The sequence below is a fragment of the Homarus americanus genome, unplaced genomic scaffold (genome assembly GCF_018991925.1).
Source record: "Homarus americanus isolate GMGI-L3 unplaced genomic scaffold, GMGI_Hamer_2.0 scaffold32583, whole genome shotgun sequence".
In the NCBI taxonomy this organism is placed as follows: Eukaryota; Metazoa; Arthropoda; class Malacostraca; order Decapoda; family Nephropidae; genus Homarus; species Homarus americanus.
Genome location: NW_024713129.1, coordinates 23,122,944 through 23,136,261, shown reverse-complemented (window position 1 = coordinate 23,136,261; position 13,318 = coordinate 23,122,944). Strand labels below are relative to the sequence as shown.

Here is a 13,318-nt window from a genome sequence, read left to right as displayed (position 1 = left end):
CTAATTTAGTTATTAAACTTTTGTGTGGATTTGCTCCTGTACCAATAATTTCCTTAAAATAATATGTACAGTACCAGTAAATGTAAGGAATAAATGAAAATAATAACCAATAAATAATTAAGTTACAACAAAAAATATTGTACAGTGATTCCTCAGTTAACCAATGCCTCGGTTAACGAAATTTCAGTTAACGAATTACCTTCCACAAGAATCTTCAATTCGGTTAACGAAATTTTTACGAATTCCTCTCAACATGTTTTCGCTTGCTCACCAGCTGGAATATTAGTCCGCCAATACAGTAATCGGTTCTAGGGCTTAAATTTGTTCCCATTTGAGTAAATATCAAGAAGGTTGTACTATTCAACAATTTTCCAAGTTTTATATTAAAATTTTTTAGTCATTTTAACACCTATTTAACATAATTGCAGTACAGGAAACTAGTTTTTAGAGTGCCAAACAGCCACTTGACTCACCCAGCAAGGTGTCAGTTTGTATCTCTGGTCAGTGGAGGTAACATCTTGCTTGTGGCTCTCTTGAACATAAACTATTTTTACGTTTTTACAGTTCAATTATTGGTCATTCTGAAATTTATTTTACATATTGACAATATATAGTGTAGTGCAGTGTTGATTTAAAGAAAATAATCTTGAATTACACCTAGTGAACTAAAATTTTATGGGTGAAATGACGGCATGAAGCATGGGGTGATTTCTCTTCCACCCCCACTTCCTTCTCTTCTCCCTTCTCCTCCACCCCCACTTCTAATTCCCATCATCATCATCATCAACCAGGAGCCTTCTACATACACATCTCAAAGTAAGTGTACTTTACTGCATTTTTTTTTAATTTATGTAATTTTCGGTGAGCTGGAACCAATTACCCAAAATCCCATTGAAACAATGGTTTCGGTTAACGAACAAACTTCTGGAACGAATTGTGTTCATTAACCGAGGGACCACTGTATTGCCAAACCAGTAAATAAAAGCAAATGAAATTAACAGTTGCCATTTGCATATACAGTAAGTTCTCGCTTAACGTCGGGGTTACATTAAAAAAAATGTGACGTTATACGAAACAACGTTAAGCAGATAAATTTTCCCAATAAGAAATAGATAAAATACGGGCATTACGTTCCTGAGCCTCCCTTTACCCCATGAAATGCATTACATATACAGAAAATCATTGCCATTTCTATAGTAAATAGTGCATACATATACAACAACAGGTACTCCTTAACTTACGACCTACTCGACTTACGATAACCCGGACATACGACCGCCGCAGTCGTATAAAATAATTTTCAAATTAGTCAACCCTCGCTTTACGCGGTCCCACTTTACGCGTTTCCACGTTTACGCGGTACCCTGCCGAACACGCAATGCTCACTTTCCGCGGTGCGTGTACCCCTTTACGTGGAGAGCGGCTGGCGGTCCTCTCGCACCGCGCCATTTTTGGATCCAAACTTCCTGCCATCTCTCCCGCCATCCGCCATGTTGTGTAAGCGGCGCGAGTAGGTTGCGCAGTGTATGTCTTTGTTGCGTTATCGGTGACGTCATATGACATAGCAGACTGTGATTGGGCAAAGCATCCTTACCTCCCTCCCTGCTAGCTGTGATTGGTTTAATGTAGTACTATGACGTGCCCCACCGTGGGAGCGTTCAAGCCCCTCGACCTACCGCATCAGTTACACCCCTCCAGGCTACACAGTGTATATCGGTATCCATTGTTCCATAAGAATGGCTTCCACCGGACCACCACCACCACCACAAAGAAACCTTGCATTACCTGGACCCAGCCGCCCTAAGCCAAAGAAGACACGACGTTCCTTAAGCTACGAAATAAAATATAAGATCATACAAGAGTTGGAGAAAGGAACAAAACAGGTTGATCTTGCGCGCCAGCATGGTGTTAACGAGTCTACGATCAGGGCAATTAAGAAGGATGCAGCCAAGATAAAGGAGCACATGAACATCACAAAGTCTACAGGTGCTTCTATGATCAAGTATTTCCACAACCAGGTGCTTCTCAAGACGGAAAAATTACTTGTGAGCTACTTGGTGCGTCAGGCGCGACAGAACATGGCGGTGGACACGCGCTCAGTTAAGGAGTACGCACGTGAACTGTATGCTGCAGTGTCACGAAAGATGGGAATTACAGAGCCCAAACCCTTTAATGCTTCCTCTGGGTGGTTACAGAGGTTTAAGAAGAGGAACAAGATCACCAATATCAACATTGGTGGTGAAGAAGCTAGTGCTGACCATGTTGCGGCTAGGGAATTTCCTCCGTTTTTACGTGAGATTATGGAGGAAGGACAGTACACCGACGACCAGGTGTTTAACATGGACGAATCTGGTCTTTTTTGGAAAAAGCTACCTTCCAAGACCTTCGTTGTGAAGAATGCCAGCAAGTGTTGGGGCCGGAAGTTGCAGAAGGAGCACATCACCGTCCTGTTTACCACCAATGCCTCCGGTACCTGTAAGCTCAAGTTATCGGTGATCCACACAGCACACAAGCCGCACGCCTACAAGAGCATGGACATGACCAAGCTAAATGTCCATTGGCTGACCACACGTAAGGCGTGGATGTTCTCTACACTGTCCCTCTCCTGGTTTGATGACTGTTTCGTTCCCGATGTGAAGAAATTATGTGAGCAACAGAATGTGCCATTCAAGATTTTGTTGCTGCTTGACAACGCACCAGGACACTCGCCCCTACTGTTAGATCGTCACCCCAACGTAAAAGTGGTCTTCCTTCCTCCCAACACTACGTCTATAATACAGCCCATGGACCAAGAATTGATCTGTAATGTAAAATCTGCATTCTCTGCTAAAAAATTCAACCTCCTGAACGACTACACCAACACCAAGGAAGAGTTGCGTAACCTGAGTGACACCAACACCGATAGCAAGAGCGAAGACGACGAGGATCAACAGTTGGCAGAGCAAGAAGTACTTTCGAAACAATTCTGGAGAACATTCAACGTCAAGAAAGCTGTGGACTTCTTGGTGGAGGCATGGAATCAGCTGTCTGTAGCAACTGTTCGTCACGCATGGAGACATGTGTTGCAAGGCATTCCGGGTGTTAGGCAGAGTAAATCTGCGACTGGTGAGGTTCAGACTGTTGCAGTAGCAGTGGACCTTGTCAGAGAAGCTGCGCAGAGTGTTACAGCTGCAGGCTTCTCCGAGACCACCAACGACGACATCCTGGAGGTGATAAGGGATCCTGATGTGACTACCGACGAGATGGTAGATGATGATGACGTCAGGAAGAGGCAGGTGGTGCGTCATCCCAAGAAGAACGCCGCTTATCCCATAGTAATGTTAGGGGTGCCATCGAGTGTATCGAGAAAGTCAAGCTCCTCCTTTCTGACGACCCTGACGCAAACATGTATGAAATCTTCACTACCCAGCTGTTGCAGACTATGGAGCCCTACATCAAGGTTTATCACGACAACATAAACACCAGCCGTCAGCAAAGCATAACAGAGTTCTTCGGCCGCAACCCAACACAGCCAGACCCAAGCCAGTGATAGTGACAGAGGCAGAGACAGTGATGATGACTTTGAGAGATTTGTCAGGGAGGCACTAGTAAGTGTGGATGACACCGATGAAGACTCACCTGAGGGCCAGTAGCCTGCCCTCTGCCTCGGAACCAGCCTCCATTCCCCTACGCCGACCCATCTCTTCTACTAACGTAAGTGTTAACCCCAACCTTGTTTTTTTCTAACCTAACCTTCAGTTTATTATTCTCTTATTGATTGTTCCCTTCTATATTATGTGTGTGTGAATACCATCATAAAGTTAAGATGTTATTTTTAGTAAAACGTACGTATTGTCGGGAAAAAGTGGAGTTTGGGGGTCGGCCCGGTCTCTATTTCAGTTAATCCCATATGTTATGTTGTTCACTTTACGCGTTTCTCACTTTACGCAGGCCGCCGTGGGTTCAATTAACCGCGTAAAGCGAGGGTTCACTGTATGTATTTTCGAGTCCTGACGTTAGTAATCGCGCTGTGTACTGAAAAAATTTCCGGTTGTAAATCCCTTTAAAATGGCTGGCAAGCGTAAAAGTGAGAGTTCTCGTGGTGCTGTGAAGAAAAAGAAACACCCATTTTCGACTTACGACCTGGTCGTCGGTCTCTAACCCTGTCGTAAGTCTGACTGTACTAAGGACTGACTGTACTAAGTTTGTATTGGTAGTCACCGATGGGCGGAGGTGGTAGAGCGAGTGTGTGGTGGATAGTGAAGCGAAGGAGGAGGATGGCGGGAGGGGAGGAGTATGGCGGAAGCAGAGGAGGAGGGTGGTGAGTCACTGAGACTGCCGAGCCGAGAGAGCGTAGCGCGGCCAGACGAGAGCGGGTGATTCGCCATAGAAACAAGTCCGTGACGACGCAAAACGATGTAGTATCGGATCACCGGGTCGTTAAACGAATTTTTGGTCTCTTAAGGTTTAGCAATGTAGTACCAAAACAACGTTAAGCGAGATGACGTTAAGTGCAGACTTGCTGTACAATACTTCCTGGTTCAGCATAGCAATACAGACACCACCTCCTCAGACTCTCTAGCTCGTCCCCCCCCCCCCCACACGTCCTGCCTCCTCCTTCTCCCCCAATGAGACAGCTAACTTGTGGGCAAAAATTTTTTATTTATGTGTTTACCCTTAGGACAATTATTTCTTTTACTTTTATCACAATATGTATGTAGGATGGTGTATGCATGTAACGGAGTAAAAATATACGAGATGAAAAACAACCATAACACCAGTAGCCTGGTGGTTATAGTAATGAGTCTAACCTGGCTACAATGCTGCCAACGATATTAACACACAAATGTGAAAAGAAAGATACTATATGTAAATTGTCATTTGTATCAGGTATTTGTAGATTGAAAAATAATTGTTGCATGTAGGGCATTAATAGATTGTAATGCTTGTAAGAGTTCAGAAATGGTTACTGCTTAGCTGCCTCTGATGAGTTGGGTGTCTGCCATACGGACGTTAATTGACTCGGGTTATTTTCCACGCTTCACAGGAAAATTTCCACGAATCTAAACGATGCAACTCGCAGGAGCTGTACGGTATATATTTATGCAAACACCACTGTACACGTACAATATTGTTCATACTGTAAACATATAATGTATACTACTGTACTACTATACTGTCTATACTGTACTCACCAGCAGACACTGTTCACTCAGCTGACTGTAATGCTTAACTGCAAACATCTTAACAATTGCATGGAGGCGGGGAGATTAGTAGGCATGTTACTGACTTGATGCAACATCGGATCACCCATTGTTGGGGGGGGGGATTAGTGAGTCTCATGACCCGAAGATGTCTTGAATAAAAGACGAATGGTAAAGTGTTCCATTATTTCCCACTTACTGAATGTACAGTACAGTATACTGTAAGTAACTGTAATCACTTCTTACATTCTTAACACTGCTTTAACACTGAATTCTTGGCTGATTTTTTCTGGTACAATAATGTACAGCACTATACAACACTAATTGTACACAAAAACAACAGCTAGCAAGGGAACAACCTTGTACAATGGCAGCAGTATATGAATTAAGTGATCCAGGCAGCTGGGCCACCCACGCGCCTGGCATGTGGGGAAGGGTTGGAACATGATACAATCTTTTGGAATACCCTGAAAATTTATTCCCAGAATTTTTCTTGGAATTTTCAGGAAATGCACCTGACTTTCAACCTCAGAATTCGAAACCCGGAATTCAAATAATTTTCTGGAATAACTCCGTTCAAACTTCAATTCTGGCTATTGGAGAGTTCCATGTTTGAGGGATTCCGGCTAACGGAAATGTTATTATATTTCATCTTTGGAATTTGCTCCCAGACTCTGAAAAAAATTGGAATTTCCAGAATTTTTCTTGGAATTTTCCAACATGTTCCTGATTTTCAACCTCAGAATTTGTTCCTAGTCCTGGAAAAAATTTGGGGTAGAGTTTCCGGAATTTTTCTCAGATTTTTTCCAGAAAATGTGCCTGGATTTTCAACCATGGAAATTTCTTCCCAAACCCAGAATTGAGATAAATTTTCTGGAAAAATTACGAACAAATTCGATTTGAGGGATTTCACTCAACCAAACAGTGGTCTTGTGGAAATTTTTGTTAGAGTAGAGTAGTCATGTCACGGCTGTCAGATTTCATAGCTCCGCAGCTGCGATTGTCAGGAAGTCACAACTTCACTTTTTTTTTATTGGGCACCCCCCTACATCCTGTGCAAGGTGAAGCGCAGAAGCGTTTACAGCGCCCATCTGGGAAGCATGCTAAGTTCATGCTTGCCTTTATGTCTCATGAGTTAAGAGCGCAGAAGCCTGAAGAGTCATAGGTTTTTGTCAGCAAGTTATTGGAAGCTCCAACAACTTTCCCTGAATATGAATTCACAACTTTTCGATTTACGACAGGTACCTACTTTACTACTAGGTGAACAGGGACCAAGGAGAGCTAGGAAGTGTGTTCAAACAACTTTCCAGAGGCCCGGGAATCGAACCTGTGACATCTCGCTTGCGAGGCAAGAGCGGTACCGCTCTACCACCGGCACCCCCTAACTTCACTGTTGCGGTTGTTTGGTTTATCTTTAAACTTGGATTAATGCTGTAACCTGTGTGAACTCTTCAACTTACTGAGAAGTGCATGACCAGCAAATCAAAGATTAACACGCTTTAGCCACATTGTCTGACTGTAAGTTCAATTATTATTTGACAGTCGTGTGAAGTTCTGGAATTCTTGTAAGCTAGCGATTAATTTCAGTATAAACATTTCATAGTTTGCACTACAGATAAAATTTTGATATTTAAGACATCTTCAGGTCACGAGACCCACTAATTCCCCACCCTGACAATGGGTCAGTAATATTAGACCACCAATCCCTCAAACCACCTTCACCACAAATGAGAGAAGTTTATATACAATGGGTGACTGGATATTACATGAGAGAATGAGGAGAAATTTACTTTTTTTCCCACAGACAGAATGTTTCTTTCTTCTCTCTATTATATTTATTCTTTAATTACTCTATTTCTTTCTTTGGTACAGCTGTATTTGTCTTTTTTATTTCTTTACATGATTTCTCATACCTTATCTCTTATTTTTGTTCTTATTTACTAAAACAATTACAGAGGGTGGAAGTTGAAGTAGAATGTGGTAGAGGCAGGGTGTGGTGGGGGGAGGGATGGTTGATATGGTCACTTTTCTCTCACCCTCCCACAAGGGTAACTTGTCCTTTCCCCCCTGTAACTGAGTGTATGCACCTGGCTGTGGCCTCATTTACCATTATTATATTCTCGTTTCATCAGCTTATTATGGTGTCTATTTCATCATAAATAATATAACGTACAGTATTAAATAACAGAACAAAATACGAAATATAATTTCACTTCAAAATAAAATGACAAGCTAAATCAGTGTTGCTGGTGTGGCGGCACCAAGGGAGGCATGACTCAGCAGCAGGTGGCACAAGTTCTCAGCAACGTGAGTAACTCATGGATGCTTTAATGAGTGCTGAACCCAGCCTGCAACACAGTGCTGAACTCGGTGCACAGTTAAGACAGTTTGGTGAACCCTACAGACAACATTACTAGGAGTCAAGTGTTCAGGGCATAACTTGCATAGATTTCTAAAGCCCAGACGTGTAACAGTACGATATACCTGCGCAAAATGAGACCCCATTGTACACTGAACAAAGATAAAATGCATTTAATAACCCAAAATATTTAATACTGCATATATTAGAGAAAATACGACTGCAAGTTGCATTCCAGAGCAGTTCACTCACAGTAAGATCTCCCATATGTGTAATAATGGAAATAGATAGTCTTGGCTGCCAGAGATGAAAAATAATGAAATAAAATCATAAAAGCATTGACACTATCGGCTGAAAATTGGCCAATACCAATACAGTACAGTGGTCCCTCGGTTAACGAACTCAATTCGTTCCAGAGGGTCGTTCGTTAACCGAAAATTTCGTTAACCGAAACCATTGATTCAATGGGATATTGGGTAATTGGTTCCAGCTCACAGAAAAGTATATACAAAGTAAAGCCAAAAATGGGTAATTGGTTCCAGCTCACAGAAAAGTATATACAAAGTAAAGCCAAAAATGCCTTAAGTCAGAAACACTCCTAAAATTCCCCTAAATCGCCCTTAAATCACTATATATATCATACATATACTGAACACTAGAACTCATAAATCACTACTGTAATGTGATACAGGTGATTAATTTTATCTCTTGTGCAAACTATATGACGCTTGCAGTGATCCCTCGGTTAACGAGCGCCTCGGTTAAAGAAATTTTGGTTAACGAATTACCTTCCATAAGATTCTTCACTTCGGTTAACGAGCAAGCCCTCGGTTAACGAATTCCTTACGAATTTTTCCCAACATGTTTTCACCTGCATTTGGCTGCCCACCAGCAACTGTAGTATTAGTCCGCCAATACAGTAATCAGTTTTAGGGCTTAAATTCCTTACCATTTTAGTAAATATTAAGAAGGTTGTACCTCGGCAACCTCGGGACCTGACCGGTGCCAGACCATGGAAATTCACCCTTTTCCTGGACAGATAATGACTTGCGCTTACGTTAGCACCACTTTCACTGCTTCGTGGTTTCCATGAAGACATATTGAAGGGTTAAATGTCGTACAGTAGCTTCTCAAATTTCGCGAGTTTTTAATTCAACGTTTTTTATTTGGACACATAAAAACACTACATAATTTAAAATTTTGACGACGGAAAATCGAATTTCAACGGGTTTGAGCAGTCCGCCAACGTTTAGGCGTGCACAATCGTGTAAATAGCGTCATTTCTCTTATGAACAAAAGATTCATTGTTGTTTATCACTGAATGTCTTTTTTATTGAATTCATGTTTATGTGTGCAAAATGAACAATACAATTCGTTAATAATACGTAGAATATTAAAACACACGAGGAAATGAGACAGCATTGTTTTTGTTGATTACAAAACCAGTGACTGATTGGTTCTACATATAAAACAAGAAAATAAGACCCTGGTTGTAGCTGCAGTAAAATTAATGTAAAAAATTAATATGGTTGTTTTAAGTAATGTTATCTAATGTTAATAAATAGAACAATAAAAGTAGTAAACCATTTATGTTAAAGAAAAAAGTGAGATCGCATATGTAAGTGTGCACATGTGAAAACATATCGTCATTACTCTAAATAAGAATATGAAAGCAACACTTATTTACTGTTCACATATGTTTTAATTAATGTTTCTGATTTTTTTTAGAATAAATGTTTGTGTGTGCAAAATGAACAATACAATTCATAAATAATTCGTGGAATATTAAAACACATGAGGAGACGAGACGGCTGCCGGCATTGTTTTCGTTAATGTTTACAAAACCAGTGACTGATTGGTTCTACATATAAAACAAGAAAATAAGACCCTGGTTGTAGCTGTAGTAAAATTAATGTAAAAATTAATATGGTTGTTTGAAGTAATGTTATTTAATGTTAATAAATGGAACAATATAAGTAGCTAACCATTAATGTTAAAGAAAAAAAGTGAGATCGCGTATGTAAGTGCGCACATGTGAAAACATATCGTCATTACTCTACATAAGAATATGAAAGCAACACTTATTTACTGTTCATATATATTGAAGGGTTAAATGTTGTACTCTGTATAGACAAACAGAGAGAGAGAGAGCCCACCCGGGCACAGGTCACTGACCCACATTGGAGCATGAGGGGCGAAAATGTAATACAGTCGACCCTCGTTAAAATGGATTAATAGGGGGGGAAGGGTGTCCGTTTTAGCCGATTGTCCGAATTAACCGATTTAGGGGTTAATATTGCATTATACAGCTATGTGTATGTTTATTTGAGTGCCCCGTCATAGGAGTCCGTTTTCTCTCACTTCAGCACTCCTGAGTCGTCCGTTTTCTCTTAATCTTAGAGTGCACCAGAGACTGTTATATCTTAGTAGTGACACAGAATTTGATATTGCAACTGGGGTTGCAATTGTTGAGGCAACTTAGGTATGTCTGATTCCAGTTGGAATATTCAAGATCCATTGTGAGTGATGTTTAAAGCTTCAACTGTCTTTATGGTTGGTAAAACTTGTCAAGTCTGTCAGTCTGAATGGCATGTGTGAGGCCTTGTGTTTGTACAACCGCTAAATATGTAAATATATAATGTTATGATAATTATCGGAAACACATAGGCATAACGAGGTTTATTACAAAGCGATGAAAAGGATACTGTACAGTGGCTAGTCCACAAAACATGTAGCCATGTCTCTTTATTTGAGTGCCCCGTCATATGAGTCCGTTTTCTCTCACTTCAGGACGCCTGAGTTGTCCGTTTTCTCTTAATCTTAGAGTGCACCAGGGACTTTGTTATTTCTTAGTAGTGACACAGAATTTGAAATTGCAACCCCAATTGCAACTGGGACAATCCCAGAACCAGAAATTTGATATGGACAGTTCAGATTTCGTCCAATTTATCCGAAATCCGGATTAAAGGGGTCCGAATTAACGAGGGCCGACTGTACTCCTGTAATAATAATAATAATAATTCCGATAAATAAAAACAAATAAAAAATAAAAAAAACCCTGCATATCTACCTAGTGGGCAAACTAAAATCGTTCCGGACCACAGAATGCCGGACTAGAGAGGTACAACCTGTATTCAATAATTTTCCAAGTCTTATATTAAAGTTTTTAGTCGTTTTAACAATTATTGAACATAATTGAAGTACAGGAAGCTAGTTTTTTGCGCGCCAAACAGCCACTCAACACACCAAGCTTGGCGTCAGTTTGTTTACCAGTTCAGAGGAAGGAACATCTTGTTTGAGACTCTTCAACACAAAAGCTTTTTTTCTGTGTTTCCAAGCAAATTATTGGTCATTTTGAAATATATTTTACACATCGATAATATATAGCGCAGTGCAGTGTTGATTTAAAGAAAATAATGTTGAATTACACCAAGTGAACTAAAATTTTATGGGTGAAATGGCAGCATGGGGTGACTTCTCTTCCACCCCAATGCCTTCTCTTCTCCCTTCTCCTCCACCCCCATTCTAATTCCCATCATCATCATCAACCAGGAGCCTTCTACATGCACACCTCAAAGTAAGTGTACTTTACTGCATTTGTTTTTAGTTTGTTTGTAATTTTCGGTGAGCTGGAACCAATTACCCAAAAACCCATTGAAACAATGGTTTTGGTTAACTAATTTTTCGGTTAACGAGCAACCTTCAGGAACGAATTGTGCTTGTTAACTGAGGGACCACTGTTTATTCAAATTATTCGCTGTCTTGCAAGGATTCCAGCAATGCAAATTATATTCTCCTAACTTTAGTCTGAGATACTATATAAGATGAACACTTTAAAGCCTAATGAAAACACCAAACTTGTCTGGGAAGGCGGGAGCGAGCGAGCATAGGAAGAGGGGGGTGGAGGGAGGGGGAGAGGTGTATTTTGATTGACAGATAGTGGTTCTGGTAAAGTATAATTTGTTTATTTACGGTACTTGAGTTTTTTATTTTAGCTCATAAAATTCATAGAAATGACCAGGGCAGAATATAGTTTACAATGCTGGATTTCTTATAAGATAGTGATTAATTTGAATATAAACAAGGTAAAATTTGCATAAGACATACAAATTTTAGATCTAATTTAAGAATTTTATTAGAGAGCAAAAATTTTATATTTTGTGCAAAATATATGACATTTATATTCAAATTATTCGCTGTCTTGCAAGCATTCCAGCAATGCAAATTATATTCTCCTAACTTTAGTCTGAGATATTTTATAAGATAAACACTTTAAAGCCTAATGAAAACACCAAACTTTTGTCTGGGAAGGGGGTGGGGGAGGGGGGAGGAGGGAGGGAGGGAAGAGGGGGGAGTTGAGTTGTACTTTGACAGTTAGAGGGAAGGTCTGGTGAAGTATTTATTTATTTATGTTGTTACTCATAAAATTGTATATAAATAACCGGCCAGAATATAATTTACATTGCTGGAATTCTTATAAGATAGTGATTAATTTGAATATAAACAAGCTATAATTTGCATTACATACAAATTTTAGATCTAATTTAAGAATTTTATTAGAGAGAGCAAAAATTTTATCTTTTGTGCAAAATATATGACGTTTATATTCAAATTATTCGCTGTCTTGCAAGGATTCCAGCAATGCAAATTATATTCTCCTAACTTTAGTCTGAGATATTATATATGATTAAAACTGTAAGCCTAGTGAAAATCCCCAAACGTTTCTCAGGAAGGTGGGGGGTAGGGAGGGAGGGAGAGAGGGAAGGGTGACAGTGACATGTTTGACAGTTGGCACCTGTGGTGTGAAGTATTTAATTGTTAATTTATGTCCTTTAGATTGAGTTTTTGTTTTTTGCTTATAAAATTTAATAGAAGTGACCGGGGTGAATTTAATTTACATTGCTGGAATTCTTATAAGCTAGTGATTAATTTGAATGTAAACATGCCATTGTTTGCACTAGAAAAAATTTTTAGTAATCATTTTGTACATTACAGTATTCTGATTACGTGTACAGTTCAGCTTTGCCCTTAGGACACTGTGTGCAGGTAAATGAGTTTCAATAAATGAATAAAGTTACATATATGAGCCAAAAAAAGTTGAAAAACTTTATGTAGACAGAGCTTGGATGGCTAAATTTTAGAATGACCAATAATTTTAATACTGTATAAAAAAATGCACAAATATTAAAGAGCACAATTTTCTTGATATTTACTCCAATGGAAACAAATGTAAACATAGAAGAGATTACTGAATTGGCTGAGTACCTCCTCAGCTTATCAGCTGATGTTCAAAACAAAACGTGATTTTCATAAGGCTTTCGTTAATCGAAATTTTTTCATTAACCGAATTGAAGATTCTTATGGAAGGTAATTCATGAGCCGAAATTTCGTTAACCGAGGGACCACTGTACTCTAAAAATAGGCCAATACCACCGATAGCAATGCATCGGTACATCCCAAGTTTCTTGTAATTTCATTACTCAAAAGAAACATTTCATACTAGTCATAGTTTCAGCAGAATTCTTTGAGCACAAAACAATTATATCTAATTATGGAAACATGATGTTTGGCTTACTTGGATTTCTAATGACTTCTACACGCAATATACCTTCCCTAGGCCAGTCATCACGAACATGGTCCAGGCAAGTGATGGGTGCACGAGTGAAGGCAAGGTGGATGTACACCAGAAGGAACAAAGTTGTTAGAGCCTGAAATGATGTGATTATTACAAAAAGTCATGATTTTCATGCAATTATATATAAAATGAAAGAGCATT

At 39.6% G+C, this 13,318-nt stretch overlaps 1 protein-coding gene across 1 annotated transcript in view; it reads right to left on the bottom strand.

Annotated features, from left to right (window-relative positions):
- The window catches only part of LOC121870484 (membralin-like), a 117,224-nt gene that overhangs the window by 87,022 nt on the left and 16,884 nt on the right, over positions 1-13,318 (bottom strand). The window contains exon 4 of the mRNA XM_042372321.1: positions 13,118-13,250. Within this exon, the coding sequence (XP_042228255.1) occupies positions 13,118-13,250 (133 nt within the window). The remainder of the gene's footprint in view (positions 1-13,117; positions 13,251-13,318) is intronic.